At 45.1% G+C, this 21,645-nt stretch overlaps 2 protein-coding genes and 1 long non-coding RNA gene across 3 annotated transcripts in view; 2 read left to right on the top strand and 1 right to left on the bottom strand.

Annotated features, from left to right (window-relative positions):
* Window positions 1–21,645, bottom strand: part of FBXO3 (F-box protein 3) — a 1,552,568-nt gene that overhangs the window by 369,297 nt on the left and 1,161,626 nt on the right. The window lies entirely within an intron of this gene.
* LOC138503570 (uncharacterized) lies at window positions 4,904–6,615 on the top strand. The gene is made up of 3 exons (XR_011279666.1): window positions 4,904–5,127; window positions 5,221–5,331; window positions 5,812–6,615. It is a non-coding gene; the product is annotated as an uncharacterized lncRNA (long non-coding RNA).
* On the top strand, window positions 7,598–11,267 carry LOC138503569 (uncharacterized). Its single transcript, XM_069623396.1, has 3 exons — window positions 7,598–10,191; window positions 10,285–10,395; window positions 10,876–11,267. Exon 1 carries the CDS (start codon window positions 7,637–7,639, stop codon window positions 9,452–9,454), a length of 1,818 nt encoding a protein of 605 aa, XP_069479497.1. The 5' UTR covers window positions 7,598–7,636; the 3' UTR covers window positions 9,455–10,191; window positions 10,285–10,395; window positions 10,876–11,267.

The following is a 21,645-nucleotide window of genomic DNA, read 5'->3' as shown; positions in this document are numbered from 1 at the left end:
CAACTCTAGGATGAATTATGTAGGGTGGGCTGAGGCCACGGATGGCATTTCTCTCTTCTGCCTTAATCTAGTGTCTGACGAACACTACCTCTTTCTCTGGCTTAGTGGCCTGGCACTGCAGTAACCCAGCAGCTTGCATCTACGCACCAGCAAACAGTACTAGACTAGCCTCCCTAGATCAGAAATATTTATATTAATGTTACCTGGGTTCAGCTCACAGCATGCTGCCTCTGTGGCTGCATGATCATGTAGTCGTGTGCATTGCAGATGCACGATGGCCAAGCCGTATTGGTAGTCTGTGGTGCAGCATGCATTTTATTTAGGAGCTTACAGGTCCCTTCAGTAGGGCTCAAAGTCCACCCCACACACCCATTTTGTATGATGCCACTGACTCAGACTTTAATCTTCATTGGATTCCTGTACTGGCCTGGAGATAACACTGCCATGATGATGGGACCGTTCAAATCTGCACATCTTCCTTTCAACATGCTGTTGCCTATATTGCACTTTTGATGGCTGTATTACTTACGCCTCGACCGCTGCAGCTGTTACTTTACAAACTCAACACAGAGCATGGGTCTTCAGGAGTGCCTGATTTTTTGCTTTAGTTTACCAGTTTGACAAACGCCTCAACTGATATTTCTGGGAAGTTTCGTAACTTGTTTGGGTGTTCCTCGTCGGCGTCGGTGGGGTTTGAGCTGTGATCGCTTGGTCTGTTTTGTATGGTGTGTTGGATGGAGGTTATTTTGTTTTTGAAGTGGTCTCCTAGGTCATCGCAAAGTTTCATCAATGGAATTAGCGTGTTGTTGCAGCCCGGTGGGTTTTTTATTTCGTTTATGATTTTGAAGAGTTCTTTTTGGGCATTTGGTGCTCTGAAGATTCGGTTGTCGTAATGTTTCCTCTTCGCTTTTGTATTTCCTTTTTATATGAGCGGATCTGTTGCAGGAATTTCAAATTTGTTTGCAGTGGTGTTGTTGGTCCTCCATTCAGATTCTAGTTTTCGTTTTTTTTTTTTCATGGCGTTGAGTGTGGGGTGAATCATTTTGCTGTTTTCTTACATGATGGAGTGAAGGGCTTTTCTTTAGCGATGTCGTCTAGAGTTGGTGCGATCCAGGTATGGAGTAGGGCAACCTTTTTGTCTAGGTCTGCTTCTTCCATGGTTGATGCTTGTGGTTTGCTGAGTTCTAGGAGCTTGGTTAGGTTGGAGTTGTTTATGGTTCTCCAATTTCTTTTCATCATGATCAGTGGTTTATCTTGTTGCTTTTTTGTTGGAGCGGCCGTTGTGATTATGAATGGAATGATGAGGTGGTTGCTCCAGAGTATTTGTATTGGGGGTGCTGTGGTGATGAGATCCTTGCTGGCAAAGATTGCGTCAAGTGTGTGCCCTGCTGAGTGTGTTGCTCCTTTGACGAGTTGTTGTAGGTTCATGGCTGTTAGTTGGGCAGTTAAGGATTTTTGTGTGGTTGTGGTTTCTTTGTCAAACCAGATATTGAAGTCTCCGAGGAGGATCAGATGATTGATGGCTCGGATGGTGATTGCTTCTGTGAATGCGTCTATGAAAGTTGCATCGTAGGTTGCTGGTCTGTATATCAGTATGAATTTCAGGTCAGTTTTGAGGTTTACTGATAGCCGTAGTATTAAGGATTCGCATTTATGTTCAGTGGATCTTCAATTTTGATGGCCAGTTGTTCCTTGTGGATGATCGCTAGTCCCCCCCCCTCTTTTGGACTTCCTGTTTGCTTGGATGCATTTGAAGTCTTCAGGCAGGCAGCTGTTGAGGGTGATCTTGTAGTTGTCGTCTAGCCATGTTTCGGTTACAAATAGGATGTCTATGCCTCCTTCTGATAGGAGGTTGTATATTTCAGTTGAATGTTTGGACATTGACCTTGCATTTATTAAGTTACAGTGGATTCTCTGGGCGTGATTTTGTTTTGAGGTTTTTCTTTGTTCAAGTTTGCAGTTGTCTGGTCATGGTGTTTCCTCATTGATGTTGGTAGGTTGAAGAACGGCGACGGCTGCTGCTTCTTTGAAGCAGTCCAATAGGTTGATAACAGGGCTGATTAGTTGTGGTGTTTCTGCTGTGATGCTGCTCGGATGAAGATCAGCGATGGCTTCTTCATTGAGTCCGATTGTTGGGTGGGAGGTAGAATTGTTGGTTGTCGGGGCTTCGCCGTATTGTGCGGGATGTAGTGGAAATCGATGGTGTCCCTCTGTTCTTGTGATGTAAGGGGTAATGGGGTTGGAGCCCTCCCATCTTGTTGAGTGCTCTCATCTTTTTTCCGGGTGTTTTTTCAGGAAATTCTTTGCATGTCTCGAGGTTTCCGTGGTCGTCACAAGGTAAGGTGTGAGGTATAAGGATTTTTCTCTTACATATTTTGTTCCGGTTATGGCTGCGTTAGGTGTTTTTCATTCCAATGGGGCTGCTTCTTCTGGGTTCTGTCGGTGATGTGTGTTTGCTTCTCTTGTTGCACGATCTTGTTCTCTTTCTCTGTGTCCTTTTCTGGGTCGGGCCATTTTTCAGTTTAAGGTGCAGGCGTAGTAGAGTAGTTGGTCCTCTATGCTGTGTTGTGCAGGCGCAGTGATCTTTTTTTTCTTTTTCTCCTCCGGATACACTGGGGTGCTCTCTGGCTCAGTCTGTCATCTCTGTCGGTGGGTAGGGTGTGCTTCCTAAGGATGCACTGTAGGGGAGGGTTAGGGGGTTGAACTGTCTGGTGGAGTGGGACTTAATTAAGCTAGGGAGTGATGGGTTTCTGGGATTAATAGAGTATTGAACTAGGCACAGTTAGATTAGGGCCCTGTATATTGGGGGAAAGGCTAACGCTTAGGAAGGCGAGAGTGTTCTGGACCAAACACAGCTAGATTTGCGGGTCAGCCGGAACACCGGAGCACAATACTAAGCACAGATGTGCTCAAAGCCCTGCACCATAGGGAGGAGGCCCACGTCTAGGAGAGCAACAGGGTATCAGATTGAGCAACTGTATTTGAGGGTCAGTTGAAGCAGTACTGTCTGATACCAAGCACAGCTAGATCTGGGACATTTTCCACAGACAGGGGTGTAATAACAACACTTCAACAAAACATTAAAAACTAGTCACACATGCTAAAATTCTAGTCTTTGGCCTAAAACTCCATGGTACCCAGGGGGTTCCAGAGGGGCAGCCAACCAGCAGAGAACGGTCCAACAATGGGAGCGACCCCTGGCCCTAACAACCTGTACAGGTGGGGTATTACTGTTCCAATACCATTCTGGATGATGACAGCTTCATACCCCGTACAGCATCATTTTGGGAAAGTGGCAGTAAAACCGCCCAGAGGTGGTCCCAGCACAGACGTCCCAATCCAAACAGTAAAGAGGAGGAGGACAGGCCAGAAAACATGTCTAGCAGCCACAATTCGAAATCAGATCTAAGTGCATGGAACACAAGCTCAGCCAGCATGGGCAAATGTAGTTCAATGGAACTCTAGCAAATATCCAACAGGGTTTGGGACTCCCCAAGATACACCCATAAGCTCATTTATGTCGCACACAGAGGCAATCAGGTTAGCTTAAAAAATCCCCAAACACCCAGGTCCACCCACATGTATGTGTATTAGCCTGCCTTCGACTAGGGACTTGTTTAAACCAGTCCAAAAAACCAAAGTGGTTTTAGGGCTGGGCTCCGAGTAAGCCCATCTATCTGTGCACAGTGGCCATTTTAGGTCTTTCTTGTGGCTTCCCAAGACTAAGGAATGTCCCAAATTCAAAAGGACCGTTATGAGGACTTAAAACAATACATTAAATTACATTACACTAATGTTGTAAATCTGTTGCACCTCTGTTGAAGCCAAAAATAAATTATAGCTGCCACAAGTCTACCCCCTAAAACCAATGTTGAACAAAAGCACCCCTGTCCTAGGAGCCAAATGGGCGATAACAGGAACGTATACGAAAGGGTTGCAATGGCAGGGGGACTTCAATAGCAGTCCCTCTGACGACAAAAAGAGGTTTGCGATCCTAAGAACCAAAGGGAAAAAGCTAAACATTTAGGGGTCCTCTAAAATGGAGAGGACCACCCCCAAATGTGGAATTATGCCATAACAGACCGCCCATTGCATCATTTTTGTAAAGTCATACTAAAGTAGTACAAACACTTGCCCACGAGTGACGTACTGCATTGCCGCCAAGGGTATTTAGTCCTCAGTCTGCTGTAGGGATGGAAATAATCAAGCGGTGGATGTGTCCTAAGTGCAGCAATAATTAAGGGGGTGTTTTAAAGGCAGATATGAAGAACAAAAGTTAGTACACAATGCAATGTTGGATGCATGAGGAGCTGAATAGTATGCTTGGGCATACCCACGTCAAACTCCACAATGGGAATTCTGGGACTGGTAAACCTCAGCCAAGAATGGCCTATTCAAAACAGATTGTTTTAATTTGAATGCTGTTGGTAGTAGAAGTTAAGGGAAAAGAGTGGTCAAACCAATACGGTAGAATTGAAAAGGCATGGCACCTTGATGTCCAAGAGGTTACAATTTAGTTAAGAGTTTGTTCCGTGCAGTATCATGCTAGACTATTTCCGATCACGGTGGGTTAGTGTTGTACCTTACCCGAGGGTAGGCTAACAAAGTATAGTGATATATATCCAGCTGTAGTGAGAACATACACCAAGAGCTTGCTGGGCAGGCTGTGTTCATAAGGCTGTTTGAGGGGCTAATGTACGACAAAGAGGGTAAGGAGGGATAGAAGGGCCAGTTGTATGTCCTCCAAAATGCAGTGGCAGCCTGGCACCCTTTTCTGTATAATGATGAAGGTCTTTGACTGTCGAGGAACTTCATGGGGCGGGCTATAGTTATGTGGCACGCAAGATTCCTCTTGGGCCGAGGCCGGGCTCTTCTGGCAGTGAATCTCCATATTTATCCTGATCTCTGGTCAGTCCCTATGAGTACGCTTGCACTATGCGCCATTGCATGATGGCCTCCATATTCCTCACTCACCGGCTTCTATGCCCTTTTCTATGTTTATTATTTAGTTTCCTTTCTACGTCTGACGGCGTGTCCCCAGCACAGCTCGTTCCCTAGGTTACGACCGCGCGGAGCCACTGCCTGCCGGTTTCAGTTTCCACTAACAGTGTTCCCCGCACTGTACAGGTAAGCTACCGCTACTTGGGTCCCTTTGCCCGGTTGGGAGACCCCAGGTTCATTTCTCTCCAGTATAACAGAAATGTATATGTCCCCACTTAGGTGCCAGCAGTACGTGTCTCTTTGCAGATGCCCTGCATCGTATAATTGTTTCGAATACTTGTTGACCACACGGATGCCCCTGTTGCCTTGGCTACTCGTCCCGCAACTCGAGTGAGTGCATTCTTCAAAACCAATTCCGGTTTATTTTAAGTATTATTTATTTTATTCAGTAGCGCTCTTTTGGAGTTATTCTTTCTCCGTCCACAGGAGGGGTATGGTTTTTTCTTAAACACGCTCCCCATATTGACTCAGCTTTTTCACTATTCAAGGGTGGTCCTTGCTATTTAGAACCCACTACCGCTTTTGGCTTATCTCGATCTGTCTGACTCTTCATCACGCCATTTTCTAGATCCCACCATGTAGGTGGATCTCACACAATACATCTCCTTTGTTATGTGTTTAGCTATTAGTATAGAGTGTTTCTCTTTGATCTGTTAGTTCACTCTTTTCACCATACTAGATCTCCAGTATTCTGCTCTTCACCATCTCGCTAGCATCCCGAGTTATGTACAGCTTGTCAGTCAGTCCTTGACTGTTATGGAAATAAAATAAAAGATTTTACTTTTTGTCTCCTTGAAATGTTGTCAACAGTTCAATTGGGCCCTTATGAAGAAGAGGTTACCCTCGAAACGCGTCGGCCACTCCACAATTGGACAGCATCACCTCTCCATCATTTATTGCTTCTTCGCAATTTGTTTTAATATGTTAAACGTCACGAATTACTTTGTACAACAGAATGTGCCTTTTGGCAAATTTTGTTTTCCTCTTTGCCAAATAAATTGTTATATGCTCAACTAACAAACTGCTGTTATATATCTATATCCATATATTTGAAGGCCCTATGTGGCATCAGTAAACAGTGTGCAGGGGACGGGAGGGCCCCACTTTTTGGGTCCTCTTCTATTTTCTCTTTTCTGATTTAGGCTTTGTGCCAAGGCCTTTTTTCCTCCCCCGCACCTTTAAATTCTTAAACCAGCTCTTCTGTACATATAATGATGTTTTGAATTTCTATATCAATTGTTACCAGGTGTGCACCACTGTCAGCATTTTTGTTTTCTCCATATGTACTGGTCTTCCAGTGTGGCACGTACCAAGTGGGTAGCACCCTGATATAAACCTTGTTCATTATAAATATGTCATTTTCTCGCATCAACGAGATCACAGATAAACACGCAACTACACTTGCATTTGATGCGGAAGAAGCTAAACGCATATTAGCTCTCATCAAGGATACAGACCAATCTTTACAGAGTAAAGTCAGCCCAGACAAAATAATCTTTCAATTAGAAAAACTCATTAGACGCGAGATATCGCAGAAATTACATGCCAGTACCCTAGTGGAATATTACAAATCACAGAGAATCCCTAGAGGATTGAGGGTATATTTGAGACCTACACTCTGTAGCGAGAGCAAAGCATTTGTTGCTAAATGGGATCAAATTCTGAACAAGTGTTCACTTGACTTGATCTTACTTACGATTGAGGAACTTTCCAAGTCATTGACATCCATCGACAAAGACATAGAAGCACTGACAATACAGCTTTCAGAATTCAAGTCAAAAGAGGATCTGACACAACTTTTGGAAGATATCAATTCCAAATTGAGCAATTACAAAGCAGACATAGAACAAAGGAAACTTCGTAAGTTTAAACGCGATACGTTCGATTATTTGAACGATATCGTGTATACCTGGCAGGAGTTTTACCATCACAGAAACGCCAGCAGAAGTCGAGCTAATAATCTTAACAACTCCAACTCAGGGAGTGATAGTAGTAGTAGCAGTGTGGGAGAACCAATACCGAAAGACCAGTCACAAGAACAAATTCCACAGCAAGTACCAACACCTGGGACCACAATTCCCCACCTTACACCATCTCAATCTGGGACAGTTGCTAGTACCACAGGTGTTTTTTTAGGCCTGAGAGACAGACAAAAAGAAAAAGAAAAACACGACGAGGCAAGAAAAACACAAAAAGGAAGATACAAATAAGTGAAAATCTAGTCATCAACCTATCAAGCAAAAACCTGACGAGTGGCCAACTTGATATCTTAAACCGTGGTCTTTCCTTTGTTCCTACTTGCAACACATCACTATTTGAAGAAAAAATCTGTCTTCACAGATTGTTGAGGAAATTAAGATTGAAGATGTTTTTCGAATCCGATTTGGATACAGAATCACAGGCCCTAGAGGATGACATCCTACAGATGCGCCCCAAGAGTACTTTCGACCCTCAGATTCAAAATTCGATCTTGGATCTCTTCGAGAAGAGTGTCATTAATGACCTCAAAAGAATTAATTACCATAGCACTAAACCAGTTAATATTAAGAATAGCCAACTTGAACATGTTGAACAGCTGTCTAAAGATGAAGATTTAACTATCAAACCTGCGGATAAGGGTGGGGCAATCGTGATCATGGATTCATCCTACTACACACGGAGATGTCTGGAACTACTTAACGACACCGTTACTTACACAAAACTTGATAATGATCCACTACTTAGAATCAAAGCCATCATCCAGAAAGCTATTGACAATGCTTTGGAAAACAACTGGATTGATTCAAAAACAAGTCAGTTCCTTATAAACAAATATCCAATCACGCCTGTGTTCTATGGCTTACCAAAGGTTCATAAAGACAACATTAATCCGCCACTCAGACCAATAGTTGCGGGAACTGATAGCATATTTGACCCATTGGCCATCTATGTGGATCGTTTACTTCAACCTCTAATCCAGGAAATACCAACCTACCTGAAGGACACTACAGACTTCCTCAACTGTCTACAAGAAATCATAGCCCTGGACACTAGCTGCATTCTCTTTAGTATGGATGTATGCAGCCTTTACACCTCTATTCCCCACATCGAAGGGGTTGATGCTGTACTCTGGCTCCTGTTGAATCATGAACATATAAGAGGGAACAAAGAATTTATTGTGGAATTACTGGAAATAATTCTTCACAACAGTTACTTTAGATTTCAGGGCCAATACTATGTACAATCATCAGGTACTTCAATGGGGTCGGCCATGGCTCCGGTTTATGCTAACACCTACATGTATAAATTTGAAAAAGAAAACGTGTTGGATCACCCATTTTGGTCATTTAAAATCTTGACCTGGAAACGTTATATAGATGATATCTTCGGTATCTGGTGTGGTACACGAGATGAATTGGATCTTTTTTTGGAACATCTGAATTCAGTGAACAACACAATCAAATTCACAATGGAAGTAGGGGACCCTTCATTACATTTTTTGGATGTGAGCTTACAGATCAAAGAGGGTCACATCGACACCACGGTGTACCATAAACCAACAGACGTGAATAATCTTTTACATTTCAGCAGTTTCCATCCTAAACCCATGCTCAAAAGCCTACCATTCAGTCAAATGTTAAGATTGAAGAGAATTATCTCAGACCCAGCAGGCCTTGACTCAGAATGTTCATTTCTAGTTGAACGATTTGGATCTAGGGGGTATCCAGATACTATCACAGGAGAAGCCCGCAACAGATCAGAGACCTTCACGAAGGAACAACTACGCATCCCTAAAGTCAAGGACAAGTCCACACCGCTACTCTACATTTCAAAGTACTCACGACAGAGTTTCCAAATCAGCAAAACTCTGCGTAAAAATTGGACCATACTACACAATGATCCCTCTCTCCTGAAATTATTTCCCAAAGCACCAATGATGGCCTTTAAACGTGGACATAATCTCAAAGATAAACTAGTGAGAGCGGAAAGACCTCCTAAAGACAAACAACTTGTACTGAGTACCATAAAGAAGGGTACCTTTCCCTGCTTGAACTGTACGAACTGTAACAATGTTATAAAAGGTGAAACGATATCTCACCCACAAACTGGGAAGAAATTCAAAATCAGAGACTTTTCCACCTGCCTCTCCGCAGGTGTCATCTACTCATTGAAATGTCCCTGTGGTAAATTATACATAGGACAAACCACAAGACCCGTCAAAGAAAGATGGTCAGAACACAAATCCACCATCAGATGTAAGAATCTCAGATCCCCAGTGGCAAGGCACTTCATCGAATTCCAACATACGATTGCACAAATTAAATTTCAAGTCATAGAAATTGTCAAACGTCCACACAGAGGTGGCAATTACCAATCCCTGTTGTCACAGCGAGAGAAGTACTGGATCCACACACTTGACACTTTGCAACCTAAGGGTCTGAATGATGAATTCTCTTTGAGTTGCTTTCTATAGTGAATTGTGAAACTCACATGTTACATCGCCAACTACTATACACAAGTGTCAGTATCCCGGACCTTAAAAAAAATTTTTTTTCTTTGTCATTACAAGTGTTGTGACTTTGATGTTTTCTTCAAGGGAACTGTATTTTCCTATGTTTGACTTGCCTATATTCACTTAAATGTTTGCACCTGTTCACGAATGACCAATTGAACCATCTCTCCATTCGTTCGAACCTTGTATGAGTAATAGGCTACATCGCAATCTTTTATCCCCTTGCCATTGAATTATACTTGTCTCACTATATAATGAGTAGCCTCATGACTCTACATGATTTGTTTTGGACTATTAAGAGTAAACTGCATGTACCATTTGTGTTATCTATCATGACTGTAACGATTATTGTACTATTCACAAATTTCTGTTCCATTAGAACCAAAATTATAAAATGCGTTGCGATGGTGAACACCAGAATTCTTATGTTTCATTATGGAACATATTAACTCTACTTTTCTTATTTATCCTGATCTCTGGTCAGTCCCTATGAGTACGCTTGCACTATGCGCCATTGCATGATGGCCTCCATATTCCTCACTCACCGGCTTCTATGCCCTTTTCTATGTTTATTATTTAGTTTCCTTTCTACGTCTGACGGCGTGTCCCCAGCACAGCTCGTTCCCTAGGTTACGACCGCGCGGAGCCACTGCCTGCCGGTTTCAGTTTCCACTAACAGTGTTCCCCGCACTGTACAGGTAAGCTACCGCTACTTGGGTCCCTTTGCCCGGTTGGGAGACCCCAGGTTCATTTCTCTCCAGTATAACAGAAATGTATATGTCCCCACTTAGGTGCCAGCAGTACGTGTCTCTTTGCAGATGCCCTGCATCGTATAATTGTTTCGAATACTTGTTGACCACACGGATGCCCCTGTTGCCTTGGCTACTCGTCCCGCAACTCGAGTGAGTGCATTCTTCAAAACCAATTCCGGTTTATTTTAAGTATTATTTATTTTATTCAGTAGCGCTCTTTTGGAGTTATTCTTTCTCCGTCCACAGGAGGGGTATGGTTTTTTCTTAAACACGCTCCCCATATTGACTCAGCTTTTTCACTATTCAAGGGTGGTCCTTGCTATTTAGAACCCACTACCGCTTTTGGCTTATCTCGATCTGTCTGACTCTTCATCACGCCATTTTCTAGATCCCACCATGTAGGTGGATCTCACACAATACATCTCCTTTGTTATGTGTTTAGCTATTAGTATAGAGTGTTTCTCTTTGATCTGTTAGTTCACTCTTTTCACCATACTAGATCTCCAGTATTCTGCTCTTCACCATCTCGCTAGCATCCCGAGTTATGTACAGCTTGTCAGTCAGTCCTTGACTGTTATGGAAATAAAATAAAAGATTTTACTTTTTGTCTCCTTGAAATGTTGTCAACAGTTCAATTGGGCCCTTATGAAGAAGAGGTTACCCTCGAAACGCGTCGGCCACTCCACAATTGGACAGCATCACCTCTCCATCATTTATTGCTTCTTCGCAATTTGTTTTAATATGTTAAACGTCACGAATTACTTTGTACAACAGAATGTGCCTTTTGGCAAATTTTGTTTTCCTCTTTGCCAAATAAATTGTTATATGCTCAACTAACAAACTGCTGTTATATATCTATATCCATATATTTGAAGGCCCTATGTGGCATCAGTAAACAGTGTGCAGGGGACGGGAGGGCCCCACTTTTTGGGTCCTCTTCTATTTTCTCTTTTCTGATTTAGGCTTTGTGCCAAGGCCTTTTTTCCTCCCCCGCACCTTTAAATTCTTAAACCAGCTCTTCTGTACATATAATGATGTTTTGAATTTCTATATCAATTGTTACCAGGTGTGCACCACTGTCAGCATTTTAGTGAATCTCCATAATCCAGCCTTCTCTACCCTTCTCAACCTGGGCTTCAGTTACCTTACACTTTTAATAGCAAACAGCATGGGTCACCTTGGCCCAACAGGGGTGGAGTGTTTGCTTAACAGCTAACATTTTCAGGTCTACTTTGGACATTAAGGTCATTTTGCAGAGAGAAGTGCTGCTCACATGTGTTATTTATTTTTTGGGTATTCTGTTGAGCATTACCTGCCACATTATGGCTGCCTCAAAACGCTTGACATTCGATATTAATTAGAAACAACATAACAAAACATGATATAGCATAACACAACCTGACCAGAATAAATAAGAACCCAAGCGTTGAGGCAGTTTTTGTACAGGTTCTGGTGAGGACTGTGCAACCACTAGCCTTAAGGTCGGGCAGAACACCCAACCAGAAAACAAGCCACACCTCTCTAAAATAGAGTGGCAAAGCAGTCTTGCTTTACTTCACAAAGGAGATGTAGGACGACACAAAGGTACAATTAGTTAACACACTAATCCATAGGGTATACCCCCCTCCCACCACCGACTGCTATACTGAGAAATATACACATTGTGGTCAAATAAATGAGCACAAAACACACAGTATACAAATACATTGCATATTATAAAAATAGTAAATGCCACTGAGGACTCTACTCACCCCTATACCTAAATGTGTGTATATTATCTAGGGAGAGCCACACAACAGAGTGACAAAGGGAAAAAGAGGGGGAGAAAAAGCCAGATATAATAACGCAAAGTTACAATATCTAGTGCTTGCACAAAATCAGTGCATTATCCTACAAGACACTGCCCACTCCTATATATATATATAAATATATATTGTAGGCACACAACATGTAAAGACAAGAGGTGGGAAGAGAAGTGAACCAATGAACACAAACATGTAGAACCATACCGGCAAACATTTGCCCCGATCTCACAAAATAATTCTCTTCCATAATAATTATTTCTATATAATTAAAACATCAATTGTATTTACATAGGTTCACAAAGAAAATGTTAAATTAAACGCAAGTACTATAGAATCATAATGCAAAACAAAGCTGAATCGTTCATGAATTCATTGTTATCAATAAAGTCTAATCATTTGTTGCTTAATTTTCCAAATGAATTGACATAAATGTTCTCTTATTGTAAATTAAATGCTTCCCACGAAGATATAGGTCTTCACTCAACAAATATGATCTGTAAAATGTCCCAACATGTTTCGGTTGCAGAATCCTTCAGGGGTAAATCTTGTATTGTATTCCTATAGCGCTAATTCCTGTTGAAATACCAAAAGAATCGAAACGGAAAGATTCTGCTACGCGCAGCTCTGACACTGGCTCTCACATGAGTCGATGAAGCTGCACGGCAGCAGAGAGCTGACGGCTCTGGAAAGAACCCTTACAGCATCGCCCCCGGCAGGGACAACATCGACCCTGTATAGACTACTGGACAAAGGAGACCCCAACAAAAAGGAGGCCTACATGCAGAGGTGGGAAAGGGACGTTGGCAGAGCAATTGAGATAGAAGAATGGGGCCAGATCTGGACCAGAGTTCAAAAGAGCTTGAAATGCGTCACAAATAAAGAGGGAGCGATCGAAACCTGTTACAGATTGATTGATTGATATTTTATTTCTATCGCGCTCGTACACAAGTGTTTCAGAGCGCGACAAGGCAAGGGAGGGGAACAGGGGAGAACAAAACAGCGATCTTACTAGGCCCAGTGACATTGAGAACACGCAAGTGCATGGGGGAGGGGAAAAGTGCATTGAAGGGGAGAGGTGGAAAGTGTGAAGCAGAGGAGAAACAGTTAAATAACAATAAATAAATAATAAAGGCAACAAACAGTGGTAATGCAGCCAGCAATTTGCAAGTGCTAGGTTTAAGGCAGCAGACAGGGTAGGTCTGATAAGTGCAGGAAGAAAAAGGGGGGGGGCTGTATGGGTACAGATACAGACCCCAGTGCAAGGGGTGGCCCGGAGGCAGTGCAGGAGGGTGGCAGGATGAGCAGGTACCTGGGCCCAAAAGACAGAGGGTGGCCAGGTGCATGGTGCCAAGAGAGAACAGATCAGCAGGGGAGAGAGGCAGCGAAGGCAGAAGAAAAGAGGAAGGTCTTGAGGTGCTTCCGGAACCAGAGATGGTTCTCCTCAAGTTTTAGAGTGGCAGGGAGGCTGTTCCAGAGGGAGGCCCCAGCCGAAGACAGAGATCTACCCCCAGCTCGTTTCTTAGAAAAACGACTGACCCTGAGTGAGTTGGGGGTAGAGGAGCGAAGAGCTCGAGAGGGGAGGTATTTGCGGAGGGATAGCTGAAGGTATTTTGGACCCAGGCCCCAGAAAGCCTTGTGGACAATGCAGAGGGTTTTGAATTTAATCCTTGCATCCACTGGGAGCCAGTGGAGAGATTTCAGAGCTGGAGAGATACGATCCCAGGGCTTGAAGCCAAGGACAAGTCTCGCAGTCCTGTTCTGGATTAGCTGCAGAGGGTGGGGACTAGAGGCAGGTAGATTTAGAAAGAGGCTGTTACAATAGTCCAAGCTAGAGAGAACCAGAGCTTGAGATACCATGAGCTTCTGGGGGAAGGAAAGGAAAGGCAGAGTACCTCTGAGGAGGTGCAGTCGGAAATTTGACTTTTAAGAGACCTCAGAGACGTGGGCGGAGAAGGAAAGTGTGGAGTCAAAGATGACCCCGAGGTTCTTAGCCTCGCAGGTGGGGGTAGGAGGAGGGCCAAGGGAGGCCGGCCAGAGAGTGAGGGGAAAGGACGGTGAAGGTGTGCCGATGAGGAGGATCTCCGTCTTGCTGGCATTCAAAGATCATTGGCGGCACACCAATCTTGAATGGCAGTTAGGCAATCAGAGATGAGGGAGAGGAGGTGGCAGAGGGCAGCTTGAAAATGAGTTGAGTGTCGTCAGCGTAGCAAGAGTTGCCAGGTATTGGTTGAAAAGCCAGGGCGAGAGGTTAGACCCCTGGGGAACACCACAGGTAGAGAGGAAGACAGATGAAAGGAAGGACCCAAGTTGGACCTGGGAGGGTCGATCTGAGAGGAAAGAGGTCAGCCAGGCCAGAGCCTGATCAGTGATACCCAGGTTTTCACAGAGACGGTTGAGCAGGATGGTATGGTTGACCGTGTCGAAGGCAGAAGAGAGATCGAGGAGGATGAGGACAGATGGAATGTTAGAGTCAAGGTTGGTGAGCAGATCTTCACGGATGTTTAGGAGAGCAGTTTCCGTGCTTCTGGCAGCTCTGAAGCCAGACTGGTGGTCATGGAGACAGCCAACAGAATTGGAATGAAGGTTAAGCTGAGAGATGGCCAACTTTTCCAGGAGTTTGCCAAGAAAGGGAGTAATGGAAATTGGGCGATAGTAGCTGGACAAGAAGGATCAGCTGTGGGTTCTTGAGAAGAGGATGCACAAAGGAGTGCTTCAGAGGGGAGGGGAAGGATCCAGAGGCAAAGGAGTGGTTGCAAAAATCAGTAAGGGCCGGAGCGAGGGTGTCAATGTGGTCCTTGATGGTTTTAGAGGAACAGGGATGAACCTGTTTTGAAGAGGCTTTCATAGATCGGACTTGTCTAGCAACCTCGTCAGGGGTGAAACGAGGAAAGGACGAGAAGGATGGTGGGAGGGTGGCTAAAGGAGGGTCAGCAAGCACAGATGGGGAGGGAAGAGGGGGAGTGTGGGTGGAGAGGGTGGACAGGATGTCCTGGGTTTTTTAAATGAAGTGAGAGGCAAGGGCATTGCAAAGAGCCTGGCAGGCAACAGGAGGGGTAGAGACTGCAGCAGGGTTGCCCAGCTCCTTGCAGATTTTAAAGAGTTCGGCCGAGTTTTTAGATGCCGCAGAGACACGAGCTTGAATGTGGACTCTCTTCTTGGTGACGCCAGAGAGTCGGTATTGCCTTTGTAGCAGGCGACAGGCCAGTTTGTCAGAGGATGAACAGGAAGTCCTCCATTTCCTCTCAGCTGCCCTACACTTACGTTTAAGTGTAGCTAGGTCAGAGTCATATCAGGAATTGCACTTGGCTTTGGACTTCAAATGGATCCTCATGACAGGGGCAAGAGCATCAAGCGTATCAGAAATTGAAGAGTAGAGCAGAGACAGGGCTGTATCAGGATGAAAGACAGCCAAAGGTGGAGGAGGGGGGTGGGGGGGGAAGTGGTGGCAAAAGCCTCAACTGACACACGCTTCATGGGCCGGACGTCCGAGAAGGTAGGTGGCAGTGTTGGGGTAGGCTTGGCTTGGGGGGAAGGGAGGGAGAGATGAGATGAGAGGAGGGAGTGATCGCTCCAGGAGAGAGGAGTGGTCAGAGGGATGGAGAGGGGGAGGTCAGAGGAGATCAAGACATCGAGTGTGTGCCCTGCAGAGTGAGTCAGGCCAGAGGGGAGGATGGACAGGGAGAGGGAGTCGCAGAGGTCACGGAAGAGTACAGAGGAGGAGCAAGGAGAGTCTAAATGTATATTTAGGTCACCGAGGAGGAGGAGTTGAGTGGTAGAGGCCAGGAGGGAGAAGGAGAGGTCTGCCCACTCAGAGAGAAATGAGGTGATTTGACCAGGAGGCCAGTAGATGGTAACCACAGTAAGAGAATGGGTAGGCGAGAGAGAAAGCCTACAGACAAGGCATTCAAAAGAGAAGTAGGTCTGAGTGGGGATGACAGTGGCAGGAATCCACTCAGGAAAGATCAGGGCTACCCCCCCACCGGACCGGGAGGATCTGGGTGCTGAGAGGATCTTGTAGCCATCAGGGAGGAGAGTGTCAAAGCTCGTGACTGAGCTGGCCGTGAACCATGTCTCAGTAAGACCAAGGACATCAATGTCTAGTTCTTCAAGGAGGTGGCAGATGTCAGAGGAGTGTTTGACGGCAGAGCGAGAGTTGCGAGTGGCAATATGAAGAAGGTTGCCAGTCTTAAAGACCTTTGGGGGAGGGGTACAGATCAGAGGTACGCCCTGTGGAGGAGAAAGAGTCCTCGGAGGGGCAGAGGAGGAGGAGAGCGAGGGCAAGGTAGCCAAGGGGGGAGAGGACGGGACAGGAGATGAAAGGAAATTGATGAGGCGAGGGAAGCGCCTATCAAAGAGGAGGAGATTGGCCTGAGGGCCTTGGACCATGACAGTGCCAATTAGGTAGACATTAATGATGACTTTAGAGGAGTTGAAGGAAGCCATGAGAACTTCCCAGCGAGTGCCACCATTAATGGGAGAGAAGGAGATAGGGCAGAGCACAGAGACCATTTGAGGAATCCATAGATCTGGCGAAGGAACGACAAAGAGGATGTCAGTAAGGGTCTGTTCTGCGGAAGCATTGGAGTAGATGTTGGCGAAGACCAGGATTAGAGGCCAAGATATCCTTTTTGAACTTCTTCCTACCAGACTTAGTGAGAAGGGAAGGATAGTCAATGGAGAACCAGTTGGAGAAGATGGGAGAAACAAAGCGCCATTGGGGTGGAAGTAAGGAGAGGATGGAGATACTGGGGGGGGGCTAAGGCAGGTAGGTGTGACACAAAAGAGAGTGGTGAGGTCACTGGGCTGGCAAGGTACAGAGAAGAAACAGTATACAAGCAAAATACAGAGAATTTCACAATGGGCCGCAAGATTTGACTTTTTAGCACAAAGCAAAAACAGCAAGATTTGACTTTTTAGCACAAAGCAAAAACAGCAAGATTTGACTTTTTAGCACAAAGCAAAAACAGGAAGATTTTACTTTTTAGTACAAAGCAAAAACAGCAAGATTTGACTTTTCAATCTTGGAAACGGATGTTAGCAAAGGGTTTTAGGAAGCACTGCGCAGCAGGATGACAACATGGGAGCAACAAGCAGAAAGAACAGTGAAAGTCAAAGGCAGTAGAAGTTAGTCCATAAGGAGGGAACTAACCCACAGTTCTGGAGGTGGCAAAGTCAAGGCTGTCCAGATTTCTTAGAGGAGTGAGGTGGCAACATCATTGTGGTTAAGGTGCAGGGAGGACCACAATTAGCGTTCCGGAAGCAGACAGGGAGCAGACAGGGGCCTTGGAAGTGGGCCTTTGCTGAGAGGGCCGGCTGAAGCCTGCCGGTCCCTGATTGGATGGAAGAAAACACTCAGCAACCAATGGGAGTGCAGCACAGGGAGAGGCGATTCAGCACAGCCTGCCTACACAACAAAGAAAACCACGGCGGCCATCTTGGAAGGGCCAAAAACAGTCAAATAAGCAGCAATAGTAGGAAAAAACTAGTGCTTTCAAAATAGCAACGCAGCTCCAGGTATTAAAAAGCTCAAAAAATGGCTGCACGATGAAAATGCCGAATAAAACAGTCCTTTCCAACAATATTATGGAAATTTCCTCTATTTTTCTTTTTCTTCTTTTTTTCGAATTTTGATTTTTCAGGTTCAATAATTCCCCAGGAGGTGCAGTAATGCACAGAAAGTGCACCTACTTAATGGAATGGTCAGCAGCCAGGCACAAACTCCACATGTGCAGGAGAACAACATCTCCTAACCCCGGAGACCCTAAACAAAAATAACCCAGCAATCTCCCCGCTGTGCTGGAGAGGATGCACGGACACAGGCACATTGTTCCATTTGCTCTGGTCGTGCCCGATGGCCACTAAATATTGGAAAGAGATCCTGGACCTTATCAAACAAATCACCGGCCGGTCAATCCCGTGGGACCCGGGATAATCTTACCAGGTAGCACAGGGGACGGGCAATTCCTACTGACCGGCAACCTGGCAAACCTGTGCACCCAGCTTCTCACGGCGGCTAAGATCACCATAGCCAGACTGTGGAAGCATCCAGAGGGCCCCGCAGTGGCCCTGTGGTGGGCCAAATGCTGGGACATCGCAGTGGCAGAAATAATAACTGCCACTCGCCTGGGAAGGCGGAACAAGTTCTATGACACCTGGGCCCCCTTCCTGGACTACGCGGCGCAGTTCCCCAGCATGGCAAGAAAGAACCCGTCCCTCAGCTGGCTGTCCAAATATGACTAGGAGCCCCCGAACCCTGGCCGGAGGTCCTCATGGAACACTCCCCCCGGGCGCTGGCAAGGCGTAGCTGAAGCATCGACGCCCAGCAGGCACACCCGAGGCTCTCCTACCGCAGACGTTCTCCAGCCAGATCTCCCTGTAGAAGTCAGCAGCTATCCCCAAGGACTTGCAGCTCTTCTGCCCGGTCCTCTTCTCCCCCCCACTGTTCTTCCCCTAATCCCCATTTGGTGAGTTCCGTAGTGTTTCATCTCTGAACTCACTATGTGCTAACCAAACTTATGCTGATGAGATGCTTGTTTATTTTCAAAATCAAATAAAAAGATTTGTTGAAATACCAATAGAATCTAAATGTAGGGACATAGTATAACCAAATCATGCTTTCCAGAGACAACTCCGCTTCAAATGGAGAATACTTCTCAAAATAGCTACAATGAGTTGGGGGCTCTGCACAAAATTCCAACATACCTGTAAACAAATTATATATATATATTACTTTCTGGGAAGTATTAAAGTGCTAATAAGGAATTCTTCTATAAATATGATTGTACCCTGCGAAACTTCACGAGAGCTGTAAATGTGTGAAGGACCCTTCATGGTTGGTCTACATAATTTCACATAATTTTAATATAATATAATTAAAATAATTCTCAACGCTAGTGATAATCCTATCAAAATAAAAAAAAGTGATAGCATTCCTCTGAATGTTGCATATGATTTTTAGCAGTTCCCCAAACATTAAATAATAAACTGTAGTTAAATTCCACTTGTTTAAAATGATCCCAAACATAGTCACCCTCTTCCCATACTGCATGATGTAGTGGAAACCCCCACCCCTCGATTAAAAAATAACGCTGATAGACTAAAAAAGGCAGTGAAAATCTGAATCATGCAACATAGGGTAACGGGGGATCGAGGGGCTGGGGGGAGAAAAAGGTAACCAGATATAATAACGCACAGTTAAATTATCTAGTGCTTGCACAAAAACAGTGCAACTGACATGACCATCGTTATTACTATACAACATTTCTTATATGTCTTTACTGTGTCAGCATCTTTTTTATAACAAATTTTATTGTTTTCCAAATGCGCATAATAGTCAACCATGTAAACAACAAAGTTACATTTCTCAGTGCAATCTCCCCACACAACCCCCCTCCCACCACCCTCAGTAATCCCTGCCCCCTTCCCCTACACCATACTCACCCATCCCACCACCTCCCACCCGTTTCCTGTCTCCCGCGAGCACCCCAGGATCAGTACTCAGTTTGCATCCATCCATCTGGCCCACTCTTTTTCAAACTTTTGTGGGCATCCTCTGTCTCTGTACACCCTTCTCTCCATTTCTGCACAATAGTCCATCTCCTTATGTATGCTAGGCGGGGACGTGTTACCCCAATCCACTACCAAGATTTTCTTTCCCAATCATCATAACTGCCTTCATTAAACGCTTTTCTTTGCCGGTAAATCCCATGTCCCCCCTAACATGCAAGAGCGTTACCTTAGGGCATACTGGAACTGGTTTGCTAATCACCCTTATAGGCGTTCCAAAAGACTTGCACATTGGGGCACTCCCATAGTATATGGAATAGGGGAGCCCACCACCTCTCCACACTTCAGACATTGGGAATCAGATGCCCTGCCTATTCGGTGAAGGTGGCCCCTGCAATAGTACACCCTATGCAGAATGCTGTACTGTATTAAATGTAGTCGCATAGTTATACTTGCTTCTCTTATCGATACCACTGCCTCCACCCAGTCCTCCTAGTCCATGGCCCCAGATCCTCCTCCCACAACTTCACCAGGGGTTTGGATGTATGGTTATTGACCATCTGGTATAATTGCGATATCGCATTCCCCTTAATCTCTTCTTCCAAGCGGTTGGCTTCGATCAGATCTCTCTGGGATGTGTGATAAACCTGAAGGTGTCTCCCCTGCTAGTCCCCAGGGATCCGTCATCCAAGTGGCCAAGACACGGCCATTGCTTTTGGATTCAGTTCCTGGCGGTGGACAAGTGCGGCAGGATCACCGGGATGAGGGTTCTTCGGGGAGTGGAAGTGGGACACCGGATAGCGAGACGCAGTATCCCCTTCCCTGTAACACCTTTACTCCATCCTACCAGGTAGGATACTTAGGAACTCAACCCCCTGCACCCTCTTTTCCAATAAGAACACTTTTTCACAGACAGCTCACTGTGAGAGAAAATGGACTAACACCCGAGCCGTATACCTGACGTGTCCCAATACAATGGTGAGGCAATTACTGATCATTAAACACACCTGACTTCCATCACACTTCCCCACATGGATAAAAGGCGGAGCACGAAAGTACACTCGAAGCAAGGCAAAGGACACGAGGAAGCAGCAGTTCCAAGATGGCAGTTTAATACAAGGGAAAGAATGCAAGACTGAAGAGGATTCCAAGAAGGGAAGTGCTCTTGACCTTTTCACTGGAAGACATTAACTTTCATGAGCCTTCAAGTATAGGAAACATAAGACACATGTCAAGGGTTTTGACCCATGTTGAATCCTTAGACTGGGTAGATGTGGGGATGAGCTGTCGCTGCCCACATTCACGCCAGAATTCAGGAGAACTGCGCAGTTGGCACAAGACCACTCCAAAGATACAACCTTCTTGTGGGGGGTTCCACATCACCACTCTACTGTAAGGATGCCATCAAAACAATGTTAAGCAAGGGTCCTATACCATCAAGCAAAAGACCACTCTATTGAAATGCAGTAACTCAAGACAGATCCCAAAAATGGATGCAGTACCGACAAATTCCCCAAGGCGGCGCTAGCGGACTAAACTCTGACAGGGAAACTGTATTTAGGAGTTGCAAGAGGGGCAGGGACTTCAAAGCTTGTTGGTTAATTGAAAATCTTAGCCACCTGCTGTTCCCAGAGGCCAAGAGGCTGAGAACTCTTAACACCCCAGAGACTCACAACAGGAGGCAGGATATCACATGGCCCTTCTGAGTGAGAGGGAGGGAGTTTCCCCTTCAGCCTGGAGGAGAGAGACAATAGCCCCTTTCAGTTGAATGGGGTATGTTAATTTTGGGTGTTTCCTGTCAACAGCCCTCTGCCAGCAAGGAGAGACATGTGATCACTGACCCACCCAGACCTCTTGAGGCGGACCCAAACACTTTGGGGAGTTGAATTGCAACAAATATATATTTTATAGAAACAGTGATAACTTATTGTAACCAAATGACAGGAATGTACAACTTTGAGAGTCTTAGTATGGAAAATGCCCTCACGATTTGAGTCCAAACTCCGATTTGTACCATGTTCTGGGGCAAAACCCTGCTAATTATGAATATTGTAGACACAGTATTTAAGCTACAGACATGGAAAGTTAC

This window comes from Ambystoma mexicanum, chromosome 11, assembly GCF_040938575.1.
Source record: "Ambystoma mexicanum isolate Mex_15411 chromosome 11, UKY_AmexF1_1, whole genome shotgun sequence".
NCBI lineage: Eukaryota > Metazoa > Chordata > Amphibia > Caudata > Ambystomatidae > Ambystoma > Ambystoma mexicanum.
This window is presented reverse-complemented; position numbering and strand designations above follow the sequence as displayed.